At 46.6% G+C, this 19,193-nt stretch overlaps 2 protein-coding genes across 13 annotated transcripts in view; one reads left to right on the forward strand and one right to left on the reverse strand.

The window, feature by feature from the left end:
• Nucleotides 1-548: 548 nt before the first annotated feature.
• RPS13 (ribosomal protein S13) lies at nt 549-11,816 on the forward strand. Its single transcript, XM_068124183.2, has 6 exons — nt 549-601; nt 9,616-9,664; nt 10,867-10,945; nt 11,176-11,345; nt 11,434-11,534; nt 11,687-11,816. The coding sequence occupies exons 1-6, from the start codon at nt 579-581 to the stop codon at nt 11,718-11,720; spliced, it is 456 nt and encodes a 151-aa protein (XP_067980284.1). The 5' UTR covers nt 549-578; the 3' UTR covers nt 11,721-11,816.
• Nucleotides 11,817-14,036: 2,220 nt separating this feature from the next.
• The window catches only part of LOC137432342 (EF-hand calcium-binding domain-containing protein 4A), a 37,625-nt gene continuing 32,468 nt past the window's right edge, over nt 14,037-19,193 (reverse strand). For 7 of the 12 annotated variants that reach the window (XM_078783062.1, XM_078783066.1, XM_078783065.1 and 4 more), the window contains exons 10-11: nt 15,936-17,815; nt 14,037-15,607 (exon numbers count right to left, since the gene is read on the reverse strand). In XM_078783062.1, the coding sequence (XP_078639188.1) occupies nt 17,765-17,815 (51 nt within the window). In that variant the 3' untranslated portion in view covers nt 14,037-15,607; nt 15,936-17,764. The other 5 variants (XM_078783058.1, XM_078783064.1, XM_078783060.1 and 2 more) reach the window with 5 other exon arrangements.

Below are 19,193 nucleotides of genomic sequence, written 5' to 3' on the forward strand. Positions count from 1 at the left end.
TTTACCTCAGAAGTGTAGAAATTGTACACATGATTTCCCTCGCATATGGACATCGTTTAACGTCGATATCCGAAGGACGGCGCACACACATACAAACTGACGCTTCGCGTCTCGCCCTGCCTGGAAACATCAAGATGGTACTGGTAGTTTGCACTTTTTAGCTGGTTTGCAGCTTTTCATCCACCGATCTATATATTATAATTTGAACTAAATTTCCACCTTGGATACCTGTACAAATACCTTTACCTACAGTATGAGGGCGTTCTTCGCATCAGGATTGTTAAAATTATTAAACTTCTCTCCTTTAATGTTGTATGGTCCACGTTTAAAAGGCGAACAATTAACAAGGCGGTGTATAAGCTTGCCATGCGTGCAGCTCATTCGCTTATTTCTTGTTTCAACAGTTATTTTCTTCTGCAAATTATTGAAGTGTTGATAACCATAATCATCTTTATAATCATATCTATGATACCGAGGTAAAGTTTTCAAAATAATTGAGTTTGATGAGGAAGTTTCTAATTTCCGTTTCCATTTCCGTTTCCACTTTCCGGTCCTTTTTACTCCTCTCTGCCGCCATCATGGGTCGCATGCATGCTCCGGGGTACGTGACTCCGGTGTTTTTTGTCCAATTAAGGGCTCTCGTGTGCTGGTTTGTCCGATGTACGCTTTATGGGAAGTCGGCCGGTGTTGTGTCCGGTAAAGGATTCACGGTCCCACCTTGCTATGTCGAACTCACTCACGTGTACCACTGCACTCGTGGGGAGTCGGGAGAGTCAGCTTCTGACTTCTGTCCAAAAAGCTGATTGTTCTCTAAATCCTGGGGAGGGGCATGTCCAGCTACAAACAGCATTGCACAATAGAAAACTACTCGTGATGAGGGTTATAATTATATGTTGTTTCGTGTTTGTGTCGGAAGAAAAACGACTACTTTCAACTCCTTGGAGATAGACATGAGACTATCCGCCGGGCCTGAGGCCTTCTTGGTTTCAGAGGGGATTGGGTGCTGGTAGATGAAAGCGAGAGACATGGGTGGGGTAGTTGCTCTTCCAACCTTGTGCAGGCGCTGTGTCTAATTCTAATGGGACAGGATGGGTTGAGAGTGCTTGATGTACAATCAAACGAGATTTGTGTTCTTCTCCAGGACTGGCATCCACAAGGTCTCCACTCGGTCCCTCTTGCTCCCGTTTACCTTTCTTTTCTTCTCATCCAAGTGATGTTGATGCCCCTTCACCTCCAGTTACCTTGTACGTGGCCGAATCCACGAAAGTTTTGTAATCGTTCCTCCATTAAATTCCAGATGTTTATTTATTTTAATACATTTTTCGGAGAAACCGAAACCAATTAATACCCACAGTTTAGGCCAATGATGTATCCAGGGTGCCGTGGATAATTAATCTAATGTCGCACAGAGCCAATGGCAATGTGTGGTCTTTAATGTCAAGCAATAAATGCGTGCGGATGGGACGACGCGGTCTAACGTTCATCCGAGGGACACGGCACTGTCTAATGTTCATCCGAGGGACACGGCGCTGTCTAACGTTCATCCGAGGGACACGGCGCTGTCTAACGTTCATCCGAGGGACACGGCGCAGTTTAACGTTCATCCGAGGGACACGACGCAGTTTAACATTCACCCGAGGGACGCGGCGCAGTTTAACATTCATCCGAGGGACACGGCGCAGTTTAACGTTCATCCGAGGGACACTGCGCTGTCTAACGTTCATCCGAGGGACACGGCGCAGTTTAACGTTCATCCGAGGGACGCGGCGCAGTTTAACATTCACCCGAGGGACGCGGCGCAGTTTAACATTCACCCGAGGGACGCGGCGCAGTTTAACATTCATCCGAGGAACACGACGTAGTTTAACGTTCATCCGAGGGACACTGCGCTGTCTAACGTTCATCCGAGGGACACGACGCAGTTTAACGTTCACCCGAGGGACGCGGCGCAGTTTAACGTTCATCCGAGGGACACGACGCTGTCTAACATTCATCCGAGGGACACGACGCTGTCTAACATTCATCCGAGGGACACGACGTAGTTTAACGTTCATCCGAGGGACACTGCGCTGTCTAACGTTCATTCGAGGGACACGACGCAGTTTAACGTTCACCCGAGGGACACGGCGCTGTCTAACGTTCATCCGAGGGACACGGCGCTGTCTAACGTTCATCCGAGGGACACAGCGCTGTCTAACGTTCACCCGAGGGACACGGCGCTATCTAACGTTCATTCGTGGCACCCGGCGCTGTCTAACGTTCATTCGAGGCACCCGGCGCTGTCTAACGTTCATCCGAGGGACACAGCGCTGTCTAACGTTCATCCGAGGCACCCGGTGCTGTCTAACATTCATCCGAGGGACACGGCGCAGTTTAACGTTCACCCGAGGGACACTGCGCTGTCTAACGTTCATTCGTGGGACACGACGCAGTTTAACGTTCACCCGAGGGACACGGCGCTATCTAACGTTCATTCGAGGCATCCGGCGCTGTCTAACGTTCATTCGTGGGACACGACGCAGTTTAACGTTCACCCGAGGGACACGGCGCTGTCTAACATTCATCCGAGGGACACGACGTAGTTTAACGTTCATCCGAGGGACACTGCGCTGTCTAACGTTCATTCGTGGGACACGACGCAGTTTAACGTTCACCCGAGGGACACGACGCAGTTTAACGTTCACCCGAGGGACACGGCGCTGTCTAACGTTCATCCGAGGGACACGGCGCTGTCTAACGTTCATCCGAGGGACACGGCGCTGTCTAACGTTCATCCGAGGGACACAGCGCTGTCTAACGTTCATTCGAGGCACCCGGCGCTGTCTAACGTTCATTCGAGGCACCCGGCGCTGTCTAACGTTCATTCGAGGCACCCGGCGCTGTCTAACGTTCATCCGAGGGACACGGCGCTGTCTAACGTTCATCCGAGGGACACGGCGCTGACTAACGTTCATCCGAGGGACGCGACGCAGTTTAACGTTCACCCGAGGGACACGGCGCTGTCTAACGTTCATCCGAGGGACACGGCGCTGTGTAACGTTCATCCGAGGGACACGACGCAGTCTAACGTTCATCCGAGGGACACGGCGCTGTGTAACGTTCATCCGAGGGACACGACGCAGTCTAACGTTCATCCGAGGGACACGGTGCTGTGATAAGTTTCTTGTGATTTTCAGTATATATATATATATATATATAATATATGTGCTAACGCAGGGAGCATGGAGATGGATACTTTGAGACCTGGGAGGGCTCCATTCCCCCTTCTGAAACCGACATATGGAGATGGCAATCAATGACACACGTACCCACACTCTTTACTAATGGATGCAAAAATCTGGTATAAATACCTTCACCACCATCGGTGGTGGACCGAGAAAAGGATATGTCAAAAAGTTGTGAACGGATTCGCTCTAATCTTGGTGGTCATTTCATCTCCTGGTAGTGCAATGTCGTCCGACAGGTGTTCCATCTTGATATGAGAAAACTTCCCTGCACCAAGCTGCAAGCAAGCACATCCATTACACGCACTGACTGGCGTTTGAGAAACCTCGAAGATTGGTGCATGGGTACACACCTGCCATTTTGTTGTGAAACACCAACTAGTTATTGGCGCATCTTCCTGTGGAGTTGCTCAAGCTGTCGTAGCGCTGTTTGTGTCATAACCAAGACACTGCCACTGCGTTCAATCAAACCGTGGCACATGTTGTGTCCACATTGACCTAAACGGGAGTTCAGTGTCGGCCATCCTGTTCCATTCCTCCACACAGTTACCTGTGACTTGCTTATTTTATTTGAAGGGCAGTCCCGAAGTTATTTGGGGTCCCTTCTACAAAGTATGAATAAATCCAGGAAGTGTTTGTTTTTTTACCCTCCCCAGCCAGAGGAGAGCGTATTGCATTTGAGTCCGTTTGTTTGTTTGTCTGTCCGCACAGAATAAATATGATTTTCTCTGCAATCGTTGATCGGCAGGAAATTTTCACCATAGGTGCAACCCCACCTGCAGAATGTTTTTATGATAATTATGATGTCATAGGTCACGTGGTTCGGCCGCCATCTTGGAAAAACCGAAAGAATTTGCACCTCTATATCTCCAAAAGTGGTGAATAGAAAAAATTGAGAAATGGCTCATTGTAAAGAACTCTCCATGGGGAATAAAAGATGTTAATGATGATGTCATAGGTGCCTCCATTATGACATCATAATTCGACAAGTACAAAACTTCATCCGATCAAGATGAAATTTCTTGAGCATAATACAAACAACAACAACATGCATTTTAAAAGGCCATTTTCCCTGCAAGAGCGGGGGTTAGCCTTGCGGTCCCCATGACAATCTTCTCCATTTTGCCCTATTTTCTGCATCTCTCCTTGTTAACCCCCTTGCCCGCATTTCTTCTTCCACCATCTTTAGCCAAGTCTTTCTCGGTCTTCCCCATCTTATACTTCTTTCTACATTCATTTCCATCACTCTTCTCAACCAGTCACTTTCATCCTTCCTCAACACATGACCAAACCATCTCAACCTGTTCCTCTTCACAGCATCAATCACAGGCTCTATTCCCATCATCTTTCGCAATTCATCATTTGTCTTCCTCTCTCTCAACGATACTCCGCACATCCGTCGAACCATTCGCATTTCCACCCTTTCCAACCTTCGTTGCTGCTCTACGTTCATCACCCATGTCTCGCTCCCATAAATCATAACACTTCTCACACATGCAGCACACACCTTTCCCTTCAGCTTCAACGACACTCCCCTCATCATCAGCACGCCACTCAGTTCCCGAAACTTCTTCCATGCACATCTCACTCTAGCAACCGTTGCCGAGTCTGATCCACCTTCTCCATTCAGCATGTCTCCTCAGTAGCAAAATGTTTTCACACCTTCCAGCTTCACACCGTCTCCAAGATCCAACTCAACATTTCCTCCATCTGCAGCTCCCTCTGTGCACACCTTACACTTGAATGTAGCTGCCACGCTGGTTAATGACCCTCTCAGACCACTACATTTTTGATGAACCCACTCAGCGCACATTGTACACTGAATGGAGTTCACTCCGACACCCTTCCTACACACAGCACAGGGCCACTTTCCAGTTCTTTCCACCTCACCACATGCTTTACCACTTGCCATCACCTTCGTCTTTCCGATATTCACCTTCAGACCTTTTGTCTCCATACATTCCTTCCACGTGTTCATCTTTTCCTTCAGTCCATCCATACTTTCCGCAATCAACACCAGATCATCTGCATACAACAACTCCCACGGTAAACCCTCCTTTACGTTCTGAGCCAGCACCTCCATCACAGCTACAAATTGTAGTGGACTTAGTACCGACCCCTGATGCACTCCCACCTTCACCTCAAACTCACCACTGTTCCCGTCCTTCGTCCTTACAGCTGTGCGCGCTCTTTTGTACATTGCCATCACTACTCTGATCAACCATTCCTCCACTCCTAACTTCCTCAATGCCCATGTCAATACTTTGCGTGGAACCCGATCGAATGCTTTCTCCAGATCAACAAACCCAAGAAACAACTTCTTCCTCTTCTCCATGTACTTCTCCTGCAACTGCCTCACAATGAAAAGCGCGTCTGTCGTTCCTCTTCCTGGCATGAATCCAAACTGCCTTTCATCGATCTTCACTTTCTTCCTTATCCTCCTCTCCAACACCCTTTCCAATACCTTCATTCCATGCTCCAATAACTTTATCGCTCGGTACGAGCCACACTCCAGAGGGTCACCTTTCCCCTTGTATAGAGGGACGAGGGAACTCAGTTCCCAAACCACTGGAATGCGGCCTTCTTTCACCACCAGATTACAGATCTCTGTCATTCTCTTCACACCCCAACTTCCTGCTGCCTTCAACATATCTCCCACAACTCCCGTCGGCCCTCCCGCTTTTCTACCCTTCATTGCTTTTATCGCTTCCTCAACTTCCTTCTCAGTTATCTTCTCTGCCGGTCCTAAAACTGGGTTACTCTCTATGTTGCCATCCCATTCATTCTCTGTATTCAACAGCATTTCCATATATCTTTTCCATCTTCCTTTAATTCCATCTGGGTCGACAACAATTTGTCCCACTTCATCCTTCAAGCAACTCACCTCCATCACATCACACCTCTCTTTCGCTATCTGCTTTGCAATCCTGAATACTGCTTTCTGACCCTCTTCCGAATCCAAGCGTTCTCCGAACATTTTCCTACATGCCTCCTGCGCCTTTGCTACCTCTTTCTTTGCAGCCTTCCTGGCTGCCTTATAACTTTCATGCTCTGCTGTTTCTGCTCCCGTACCCTTCGTCTTCTGCCACTCCTTGAACTTCTTCCTCTTCTCGTCAATCCTCTTTCCAACTTCATCATCCCACCACCATGTTTCCGAGTGCCTCGGTGGTCCTTTTGTCCAGCCACATACCTCACCAACGGCTCCCAACAGACTAGCTTTCATTGACATCCAACCACTTTCAAGCTCAACCACATCATCCTCGACCCTACTCAGCCTCTCTTTTAATGCCTCCCTTACTGTCACCTCTTTCAACCTCCACACCTTCATTCTCGGTTGGTACTTCACCCGCCGAGCTCTCCTCGCACCTTTCACCCTTGTCGCAGACAACCAAGTGGTGCTGTGAAACAGCCTCCTCCCCCGGGATCACCTTTGTGTCCCGGAGGTGCCCCCTATCTCGCCTACGCACCATCAGGTAGTCAACGGTTGTCGTCGACCCACCTGACGTGTATGTAACAAGCTTATTATCCTCTTTCTGGAACTGAGTATTACAAATCAACAAATCAGCTCCATCAGCAAACTCTAAAATCCTTTCACCTTCTCCATTTCTCACACCATATCCGTAACCCCCATGAACTCCGTCAAAACCATCCATACTCCTTCCCACATGTCCATTTAGGTCTCCTCCTACCACAACAACTTCCTCATCTTTCACGTTTTCCATCAGCTTCTCTATCGCACACCAGAACTTGTCCTTCTCTTCATCGCTTCGACCAACCTGCGGAGCATATCCCGAGATGACGTTCACCAAGAGCTTTCCAATCATCATTTTCACCATCATCAACCTATCACTCACTCTAGTCACACTCACCACACTGTCTACAAACTCCTCAGAAAACAGGACACCAACACCATTCCCGCCCTCCGGGCACCCTTGCCACACAAACTTGTATTTCTGTCCCTGCCTACCCTTCACCATTCTCACACCCCTTCCCTTCCATCTCGCCTCTTGCACACAACATTTGTCCACTCTTCTTCTGACCAATACTTCCACCACTTCTCCTGATCTCCCTGTCATTGTCCCTACATTCCCTGTCCCAAACCACAGAAACCGATCTCCACTTCGGGCTGTACCCTGCCCACATGTAGTTGTAATTATCATGGTTCTCTTTTTGAGGCAATGTTTTTATGGCCGGATGCCCTTCCTGACGCCAACCCTCTGTCGCCTCTTACGACACGCAGGGATACGGCGTACCTATTCTTATCCAGGGTACACACTGGGAAACGTTTAAAACATGGAAATTCTGGGGGGTGGGGGGGGGGGGGGGGCGTCAGCATCACGGCTGCGGTTTAAACATATTCAAATAAATATTTAAACAAAACCATGAAAAACAATCTGGGAAAAGTCTCTTAGTGAGAACGTGGATTTGAGAAAGCAGGAGCAGAGGTGAAAGAAAAACGAGATATAGGGGGCGGGGCACAAGTCGAGACGAGGAGGCTGCACGAGACACCAGGCCACACGAGGCGCGAACAATGAAATGACTAATTACACACAAATTTGCAAAACTACAAAACCAAAACCAAATAGAAACACACAATAACACATACACAACAAAATACGCAGCGGAAATTTGACAAAGAAACGAACGGGAAAACACTCAAACTTTGATGCCGTGGAGAGATCGAAGCAAGCCCCGTCGCTCGAGGGACCGGAAGTCTTGGATCCATTGTGACTCCGATCGAGGGATCGGAGCATAATCTTGGAATAAATTAGTTTTGAGCAAAAATAATGACGTCATGGTCACGTGGTTCGGCCGCCATATTTGTTTTAACACAAAAGCCTTAAAAACCACTGAAAATACATCCTGGCAAGGGTTTGCAATCTCTGATTGCTCTTTCTTGTTTTGGTTTTGTATAAGGGATCAAATATAATGCGGCCTAACAGCTTCCTCTGTGGGGATGTGCATAGAGTTTGTATTGCAATTTAAAACCAAGTGAATTTATTTATACATTACCCAGATGCTAATCGACTACTTGTGTTGAGGACTGCAGTAGATAAGTCAGTCATAGTCACAATGGGTTTATTTATGGTGGTTGTGGGAAGAGTGTTTAATTATCTTGGTGTAATATGTATATATTACTTATAATTTAGTAAATGAATAAATTTGTGTGTGGGGCTGGTGTGAAAAAGTGCTGACTCCACCCGGGACGTGAACCCAAGGACCAGGACCTCGTCACTAATGTGGTGATAGCCCTCTGAGCTATTGGGTCTTCGGGATAACCTAACATCAGGAGTTTCTCACACTAACACTGTGAGCTTTATCACGGTCGATGTCCTATGTGCCTGGTAGGTAGGTCGTTTAGGTAGAGGGAGAGGGGTAGGTAGAGGTACAGGTAGAGAGAGGGGGTTATCGAGAGAGAGAGAGATATGTAGGTAGGTAGAGATGTAGAGAATGAGAGAGAGAGGTAGGTAGAGATTGAGAGAGAGAGATGGGTAGGTAGAGAGGTAGGTTGAGAGAGAGGTAGGTTGAGAGAGAGAGAGGTAGGTAGAGATTGAGAGAGAGGTAGGTAGAGATTGAGAGAGAGAGAGAGAGGTAGGTAGAGATTGAGAGAGGGGTAGGTAGAGATTGAGAGAGAGAGAGAGGGGTAGGTAGAGAGGTAGGTTGAGAGAGAGAGGTAGGTAGAGATTGAGAGAGAGAGAGGTAGGTAGAGAGAGAGAGAGGTAGGTAGAGATTGAGAGAGAGAGAGAGGTAGGTAGAGATTGAGAGAGAGAGAGAGGTAGGTAGAGAGAGAGAGAGGTAGGTAGAGATTGAGAGAGAGAGAGAGGTAGGTAGAGATTGAGAGAGAGAGAGAGGTAGGTAGAGATTGAGAGAGAGAGAGAGGTAGGTAGAGATTGAGAGAGAGAGAGGTAGGTAGAGATTGAGAGAGAGAGAGAGGTAGGTAGAGATTGAGAGAGAGAGAGAGGTAGGTAGAGATTGAGAGAGAGAGGTAGGTAGAGATTGAGAGAGAGAGGTAGGTAGAGATTGAGAGAGAGAGAGAGAGGTAGGTAGAGATTGAGAGAGAGAGAGGTAGGTAGAGATGGAAAGAGAGGGGGGGCAGATAGAGGTAGATATAGTGTGGGGGGGGGGGGGGGGAGAGGGAGAGGTAGGTGGAGGTGGAGGCGAGAGACAGACAGAGAGTTTATGTAGTTTGCTCAAACTGTATTAATTTTGATATAAATTAAATAGTGCATGTAATTTTACTGGTTTGGTATCTTAATTTCCTTGTATCAATGAAAGGTTAATGGAGGGCCATTGCGTAACTGTTTGTAACTTGTATATTGTTGATCTTTCCCATGTTTGTGATGGGTTTTAATTTGTGCCTTTGTCTCTCATGCATCGTTTGTCTTTACAGAAAGGGTCTGTCCCAGTCAGCCCTTCCGTACCGCCGCAGTGTCCCGACGGTGAGCCAGCATTCTCTCACTCCCATTTGATCACTACTACTGTGTTAAAAAAGTATCCGACCTTTATTTTTCGTGCGTAAAAAAAAAGAAGCTAGGGAGGCGTTGATTGGTGCACGTATGTAGGCGATCCTAATGCACACGCGTGAATTTTTTCACACCTGCAGAAGCTGTCATTCGACGGCAGACCGCCGATGAGTGAGGAAATGTAAGTGAGCGCCGTCGGATTTTCGTTTTTGACAAAATGACGGGAAAACTTGAACAACGCTACTGCATCAAATTTTGTGTAAACCTTGGCGATTCCCAAGTGGAAACGATCCGCAAGATTCAACACTGTTCATTCCATTATGAAGGAGGATTTGGGCTTCAGGAGAATCTCAGCGAAGTTCGTACCAAAGCTGCTAACGATTGAGCTGAAGCAACTCCGTTTGGAGATCGCACAGGACATGCTGGAGACTGTGAACAGCGATCCCAGCTTCCTCAACACAGTGATCACTGGCGATGAGTCCTGGGTTTATGGGTACGACCCAGAAACCAAGTTGCAGTTTTGATGCAAGTTTGATGAAACACAAAATTTGATGCAGTAGCGTTGTTCAAGTTTTTCCGTCATTTTGTCAAAAACGAAAATCCGACGGCGCTCACTTACATTTCCTCACTCATCGGCGGTCTGCCGTCGAATGACAGCTTCTGCAGGTGTGAAAAAATTCATGCGTGTGCATTAGGATCGCCTACATACGTGCACCAATCAACGCCTCCCTAGCTTCTTCTTTTTTACGCACGAAAAATAAAGGTCGGATACTTTTTGAACACACTACGTATATCGTTTGTCTTGGGCAAAACTAACAAGATCCCCTGTTATGCAGTGAAAATGTTTATCCTACCAGTTGCATATCTACCCACCAAACCTAGTTATGTTCAGATATATCTTCCCTCTACTTACTTTATTTGGCTTGGTGATGCCAAACCTCAGGCTGATATTGAAATATCAATGTTGCTTTGCTTCTTTGGGATCTGATGCCATTTTGTGCCTGGTCCCCGGCTTTATTGGCCGAGACGGTGGTAACCCCTTTTCATCTCGCCTGAGGAAGTTGTCTCCCTCCACATTTGTCGGAGGGGTTGGCTGCACCATCCTGAACCTGTGTTCAAGTCTGTTTCACCTGCACCTGCCCCACCCTCCCCTTGATTGAATGTGTCATGTGATGCAGTGGCTGAAACTATCAGCAGATGACGTCAAGGAGCAGATTTACAAGTTGGCCAAGAAAGGGCTGACCCCATCACAAATTGGTGAGTTAGTGGTGCAAATGTGATTTGTGGGAATCTTGGAGCAGCTAAACTGTTTTGAAGAGTTTAAACAAACGTTTAAACAAACTTCAACATTTACCCACTCACCTTTTATATTGCTCCGGATGATTTTGTTTAACCACTAAATTGTGCTGTAGTTGGTAAAATGGGTATTTTGATGCTCCAGATGCAACTATACATAATTACATTGTTTGTGTTATCACACGTGTCAGGTGTGATTCTTCGTGACTCTCACGGCGTTGCCCAAGTGCGCTTTGTGAGTGGAAATAAGATCCTACGTATCCTGAAGGCAAAGGGCCTTTCACCAGACCTGCCAGAGGATCTGTACCACCTCATCAAGAAGGCTGTCGCAGTGCGTAAACACCTGGAGAGGAACCGCAAGGTAGGCCAGCAGAAACCGCACAGCTCGGTAGGAACGTTTTCTAAAATTCGGTGGACCTTGCTCGTTTTGATTTTGATCTCTCACCCAGGACAAGGATGGAAAGTTTCGTCTGATTCTCATCGAGTCTCGTATCCACCGCCTTGCTCGCTACTACAAGACCACGCAGGTCCTGCCACCAAACTGGAAATAGTGAGTTCTGTGGAGTCGGAGGTTTGATCTTTGGGAGAGACCGGTTTGAATTGGTGGATGAATGAGTTTGCTTTTTTTTGTATCAATTTGTTTTTTGAAAGCATTTTGTAATTTTGTTCTTCCACCATCCTCCTCCCTCAAACCACCACTAGTGAATCCTCTACGGCGTCTGCAATGGTTGCATGAAGCTTAATAACTGTTCCTCGTTCTGCTTGCGTCTCTGCACAGTGATGAACACGGTTTGGTTTTTGTCATGATATTAATAAATTTTAATCTCTCTCATTTTTGTTTTTGGTTTATATATATATATATATATACGGTATAAAACAAATGAGCACTGCTCGGAATTTCAGAAAAGAAGTCGCGGAGATTGAAAGAGGTGGATTTCGGGTGTTTTAACGAGGGTAGAAAAGATCAACGTTTTGGATGTGGGTTTTGGATAAGAAATGGTGGTGAACAGCTGCCTTGAAGACCTGGAGGGAGGAGTGCGATTGCAGAGAGTGAGGGAGTTTGTTCCAGAGGCGGGAGAGAAGAGGAATAAAAGAGTGAAAGTGAGCAGAGAGTCTTGATTTTGGCAGTTTAACCAGAAGAGGGTTGCTGGCAGATCTTGTGTGTCCTGCAGGAATATTTGGGCGAAAAAGCTGCGGGAGCAAGGCCAGAGAGGAGTCGGAAGAAGAAAGACCACCAACCTGCCTGCGGTGAGTGAGTGAAAGGCCCTCGGAGTTAGCTTCATCGTGGGAGATTCCAATGATTCTGAAAGCTTTGGTTTCAACAGCGTGAAGCCGAGCTAGGTGTGAGGCAGGAGCACCGGCCCGGAGGGGGGAGCAGTATTCCATTGAGCTGCGGATGAAAGCCTTGTATGTGGTGAGGAGCTCAGAGGTGCCCAGAAAGGACTTCGCATGACGGAGGATGCCCAGTCGGCGACTGGCTTTGGAGGCCAGCCTGGAAATGTGGTTTTCCCAGGAAAGATCATGGCAGATAGTGAGACCCAAAAGTTTGAGTGACAGAACTTCAAGAGGATTGTTCAGAAAGTGGATGGGAGGGTTGTCCAGATGGTCTTTTCAGAGAGACATAGTAAGAGTGAGATTTGTCAGGATTGAAAGACATGTTCCACTTGTTTGACCAGTTTGTGATTTTATCCAGGTCTACAGAAAATGAAGAAAAGTTTCTATGCATGTCGTGTTCAGGATTGGTTAACTTGGGCTATTTTCTTAACTGGCAATAAATATACGAATGGTGGACTTATCAATGGTGGGATCACAAGTTTAAATCCTCCCTCCCATCAATTGCCCATAGTCTCCTCATGGCCTTCACTTGTCCTCCATGTGATACTCGTACAGGTTGATCGAGCCTGTAAAAAATTGCTTTTTATGCCAGAGGCATTATGTTTTTGGGTCCTCCTTCCAGTGATAGGTTTTCATTGCCGTGATAACTTAAGAACGGCTGAAGGGGTCCAAGTTGAGCTTGATACAAATATGTAGGCCCTATCTTCAGGTAAAGATGAGCTGATTAGATTACAGGGTCAAAAAGTCAGATCCTGTTCGGTAAAAATTCTGTTAACGCGCTCGATTGTGAACCACTGGTGGGATTTTCACCAAACTTGGTACAAGTGTATATCCTGATGCAAACCTGAACTGATTACATTTCGGCATCTCGAGGTCAAATGAAATACCAAGGTTCCTGACGAGTGTGAAATGGGCAGTTTGAAGCTGAGGGGTGCCAGGTTCGGATCTGAGTGTGTTGGATGTTGGTTCATTGTGCCTCCTTGCAGTCTCATAGCTGGGTTTTCCAGATCAGATCCATCGTGTCTTTCTGTTGTCGTTCATCATGTTTTCATACAATTTCTGAGTTAAGCGTACATTGTTGGGGTGTATTATCGAATTTGCGTCCTTGTGGATGTCTGGCCTACCTCCCAAGGCTGCAGCTCGTGAGCATGCACATTCTGTCTCTAATCTGACACGTGCCTCATTCGGATTTTACTTGTACGAAATGTTCTCCCTTCACGCTCCTCAACTTTATTTTCTTTTCCCCTCTTCACTTCAAAAAAATTCCCATCTAACTCGAAAAAAAATAATCATGAACTCATTCTGCCTGTCACTTTCTTCCTTCGTTCATTCTATATCCCTACCTCCCAATTGAACTAACATTCCTACAAGTTGAACCAAATGTCTCCTTCAAAAACAACATTTTTATGCCTCCGCCAACAAAGTCACCGGAGGCATTATGTTTTGGGGTTGTCCGTCCGTACGGGCTAAACCTCGTTTTTCTCAGCAACCACATGTCCGATTGAGACGAAACTTTCAGGGTAGGAGTGACACCCATGCCGAATGTTTTTATGATAATTGTGACGTCATGTCACGTGTTATGACAGCCATCTTGGATTAAAAGCAAATAATTATTATTTCTCGGAAACCGCTGAATGGAAAAATTTTAAACTTAGCACATTGACAAGTACTCCCAATGGGGAACAAAAGCATGATATTGATGACATCACAGGTGAAGTGGTATACCAGCCAAAAATGTTTTAATCGAATTCCTTATGCTAAAAATCTGAAATTGCATGCACATGATCTATGACCCATTTGTATTGAAATATTAAATTTATGACATAGGTCACATGGTTTGGCAGCCATTTTGGATTGAAGGAAAATATTAAATAATAATATCTCTGAAACCACTCACCCTCTCGATGTGAAATTTTACAAATATCATCTAACAGCACTGTTGCATATAGTTTGAAAATGATGCTGTCATCGGTCACATGGTTTGGCAGCCATCTTGGATAGAAAAACAAACCTTATCTGATCAACACGAAACCACAAACGTGATTCACTGCCCATACAAATGCAGAGTGATGGCATCTACCCGTTGTGGGACTATGCGGAGACATATTGGCGACACAGTCGCATTGTTCTCGTTTAAATGTTTCATTTGCCCTATCTCTCCCTCAGAAACACCCCAAGTGTTCTTCTTCAGCTCGATATATTCCTTCTCCTCCTCCTCCTCCACTTAATTTTTCCCCAAACCTGTTGAACCTTCAAATGCTCGGTCCATTGACCATCCCGACGTACCTACAGGACGACTTTCCTCCGTGCCTTCAATACACCATCGTGATATATCTCTCTTTGCATGTCTGAATTACGGATGATGAGAAGTCCGGTCCGCAATGGTTCCCTGCACATGACCAACTCCCCTTTGTGTCCATTAACGGTATGAAACTCAACCCCAACCTTTCTTTGTGAAGACTCAACCCCAACTTACCTTCTCTTCCTCGAAGGCAAATCGAACTGAAGGCAACTTCAGATAATTCCACAAAGACAGCAAAAAGTGTGTGTCCACTCTCAAGTGAGCCACAAAACATCATCTGGTCAACCTTCACTGTACTTTCAAACACGTCTCCCTCTTCTAAAGCCAGGTGGCTCCTTGTTCAGTCTGTCTGGTGTATGCTCCCCTTCAATCCCTTCCTCACTCCAAATGGCACCCAGCTGGCTCTGCTGATGAGAAGGCCGAATGCCTCAAATTCTGTCTTTGCTTCCAAATCTTGTCCCGACACCCTCACTCTCTGTACCCACCCTACCCAGTCGCACCTCCTGGCCTCGTGCCTTTTGCAACTATGAAGGTGGGGAGAGGTTTCTGGTAACACTCGACTGATTTCTGAAACTGGACGGCGTTGGCTCATGTGTCCAAAAACTTGCTCTGCTGCTCTTGCACGTCCGCTCTCTGCTGTATTAGCCCTGTCATCTGCCCTTGGTCGTTTTCCTTCTGCTTGGAAGTCCACCAACATCACGACATTGCATAAACAAGGTGCAAAATCCAATCCCTTGACAGCTTTCCCACAGACCTATCAGCTTACTTCCTCCACAAGGTCATGGAATCCATCATTGCAGTTGATATGAAATCCTTCATTTTCTCCATCAGCTTCATGTCAAACTCTGTTCGGATTCAGACCTGGTCACTCGACTCTGGGTAGCCTACCTCTCTCTCTCTCAATCTCTACCTACCTACCTCTCTCTCTCTCAATCTCTACCTACCTACCTCTCTCTCTCTCAATCTCTACCTACCTCTCTCTCTCTCTCTCTCTCTATCTCTACCTACCTCTCTCTCTCTCTCTCTCTATCTCTACCTACCTCTCTCTCTCTCTCAATCTCTACCTACCTACCTCTCTCTCAATCTCTACCTACCTCTCTCTCTCTCTCTCTCTCTCTCTCTCTCTCTCTCTCTCTCTCTCTATCTCTACCTACCTCTCTCTCTCTCTCTATCTCTACCTACCTCTCTCTCTCTCTCTACCTCTCTCTCTACCTCTCTCTCTCTCTCTCTACCTACTTCTCTCTCTCTCTATCTCTACCTACCTCTCTCTCTCTCTCAATCTCTACCTACCTCTCTCTCTCTCTCTCTACCTACCTCTCTCTCTCTCTCTCTCTCTTGGCACTGCCACTTTGGTGGACCTTGAGTTTTGTAGCTGTATCCATCTTGTTCACCCCATTTTTCTCATTCTTCCCCATGTCCTAAGTCTCCCTATATTTTTGTCCCTTGACCTTGCTGTTTGTCTCCCCCATCCCATTCCTTGCTACTGTTATCTTCATTTTGCTCCATCCTAGTCGATCCTATTTCTCGTTCCTCCATGAGCCTTGGCATTGTATATAAAAAGGGATCTTGTTCAGTGATTGCACGTGTGGAGGAAGTAGAGCGAGGGACGATGGTGGTCTTGGTAAGCACAATGGGATGCTGGACTGCCAGTGTATCAAAGCTTTCCTCCAAAGGCCTCACTGTGATATACCTAGAAACATACCCAGCCCAGATGGTTTGCTCTTCCTCCATCCCACCTGTGGTTTTGCAGACTTTCCACTCTTACCCTTTGACATATTCAACCGAAACTTCGTGCATGGCTTCATTATGACAAGTTGCAGAACCAGTTTGAGTTTCAGGGCGTTTCGTCAATTTTTCCACAGTTATGCCCTTTTTGAACTTCAAAAACATGAATTACAAAGCAATTCTCACTCTTGCTTTATATTTTTTGATTTTAATGCCCAGTTACATGTATGCCTCCAATCCCACTATTAGAATACGCAACCACACCATATTAATAAACCATCATGTACATGTCTGTCAAAGGAAAAATGAAGAATGACCATGTACTTCACGCCTTTAACTCGTATGTTGGACGTATGGGTGAAAGGGGAATCAAAAAGATTTTCCTCAACCATGTGGAATGTGCCTACAAAACTTATGGCCTCAACCATGCGGATATCAATCATCCGGAGCGTCGAGATTCATCCTTTGAGCTTCCAGCCTGTCACATTCTTCTCGGCAGTGAATTAGTTACCTGATACCATTGGGACAGAAGTGTTTTTGATTCTGAAGCCAGGAAAACAACCCTCCTTTTGGTTGAAATTGTATCCTTTGTCCACTTGCAATTAATCGTGGCTAGTAACAGATTGTGTCGTAAAGAGGTCATTATATACTTGAATCATGTGGTCAAATTCTTGCCTCTTGTTGATTTTCAGTATTGTGACGAGCTTTAAATGCTAGCAGCTTGCACACTTCCCTTTCTTGGCCGTCGATTCCTTTTAGAGATCCCTTGCCAAGAACATGGTGAACGGTGTTCAAAATGATCCAGTGGCCATGAAGCACCACCCCTGCAGGGTGACCATGGTTGAATGAACTACTTGAGTATCAGGCACATTGGTGAGAGTGGATCATTTCTGGTGGTGCTACTGTGCAGCGCCCACTGTAGGTTTGAACAGGAATTTGGTTGGGGTGCCGGAGATGGCTTACCTACTCTTCACAAAAGACACCATGGGATCTTTAGCATCCGCCAACAAATGCACACTGATGCCTGCGCAACACCTGGATGGTGGTATCCAGGTCTTGCGCAGGCATCAGTGTGCATTTGTTGGCGGATGCTAAAGATCCCATGGTGTCTTTTGTGACACCTGGATGAGAGTTTATAATGGAGCTGGATCACGATTTGAACTCGGGCTCGACAGCTCAAATATGAGTGTACAAACCAAGTCTAGACTATCCTGCGAGGCCAGTGCACTCCCTAAATAACATTCAACCATTATGCCTTTAATGCCAATACCATTAACTCTTCCTTGTACATGTCCCCAAATATGCAAATAAATCTATAAAACAAAGCTCATCAGGGTCCCTCCCCCTCCCACCCATGTCAGACAAAGACAATAAAAGGAAAGGGTGAGTGAATGCCTTGATCAATCACTGGCAGTTCTTCACAAGGGCCGACCCTTGGCTCTTCGTCTTCCTCCTGGGTTATGGTTTTTCTAAAATAAATCAGAAAAATACAATTAATATCTATAATTAGTCACTGTTGTAAGTTTTACAAAACAATAATTAACACTCACTCTGACAAACATCACATGAAGAATGTCGAAAAAACATATATATATATATATATATATATATATATTGTTGCGGATATGAGATTGGCATCCATCCATATCCGCTTGTAAATATTCCCCTATTTCCTCCATCCTTCCCAACTATCCCCAATCCCCCATTCCCTAGTCCCATTTTCTGTAAACAACACTCTGTAGACCCGACCTCCCCCTATTTCCCCCATTAAATGTCGCATCCAGGTCCACCGCATCTCACGTAGACAACTATAGGACAGCTTGCTAGTTATTCTTAGTCTATGTCAGTTAAGGACTCGTTTCCATTAATTCTGACTCTTCGTTGCACCAGAATGTGATTGTATGGCACCGTTAGGAAGTTTAGGACCTCCCAATACCTCCCCGCAGCTCTTCCTCATGGTACAACAACAACAACAGCGGCGGCGGCACGGGGAGTGTGCGTCCTCACTCCGGCTTGGTTGGTAGGGGGTGTTGAAAGGGCACCAAGCCTTTCCAACGAGCCGCCATCGAGCATGTGCTCGACGGGGTTACCACGTAGGGGCTCGCTGTCAGCTCCTCGTCAAGGGCGGAGCCCGGTAACCCCCCGCACCCAATAGAAGCGGCGGACCGATCCCATCTGGGGCGGAGCTAACGAGCCGAGGGCGTGTCACTCCCCGCTGAGCATGCGCAGGAAGAGGGAGGTGACGTCAGATGCGCGCTGGACTTGAAGGAAGAGAGACGCCACCTCCGAGCGCTGCAATACCTCCCCGCATCTCTGGACTGGACCGTGCTTGATTCTGCCCCTGAGCCAAGGTGCACCTTGTGCTATCGACTGCCTGTCCTTCCCTGCCATCAATCCCTGTGTAAGTCAGTCTTGTTCCGTTTGTCTGTGGTCTGTCTGGGATAGATAAGATTGTGTCTAAGTGCCTATCTCTTCTGTGCTTTACCTCTTACCTTGTAATCTACCCCTTTTCTGCACCACCAATTATATCCTCCTCCGGAGGTCTTGAGAACTGTACCCCTTGTGTCGTTTCATTTATCCCAGCCGTTGTGTCCTTTCCTTCATTGATTTAGCATAGCGCGATTTGGTCAACGTCGGGTGGAATCGGGTAAACTGTGCGAACACGGTGGCCATTCCGCTCGGCCCATCATAACATCTTAAACCGCGATCCGTAACAATTGGTGTCGGGAAGTGGGATTGGACCCGAAGCGCGCTTCACGCGCTCGAAATTATTAACGGCGAAATTTGATTTTGTTTTACAAAAATAAAAACCCGAATTTTGAAAGTCGCGCTATGGCAGATCAAGAC

The sequence above is a fragment of the Myxine glutinosa genome, chromosome 8 (genome assembly GCF_964187855.1).
Source record: "Myxine glutinosa chromosome 8, kmMyxGlut1.1, whole genome shotgun sequence".
NCBI classification, from domain to species: domain Eukaryota; kingdom Metazoa; phylum Chordata; class Myxini; order Myxiniformes; family Myxinidae; genus Myxine; species Myxine glutinosa.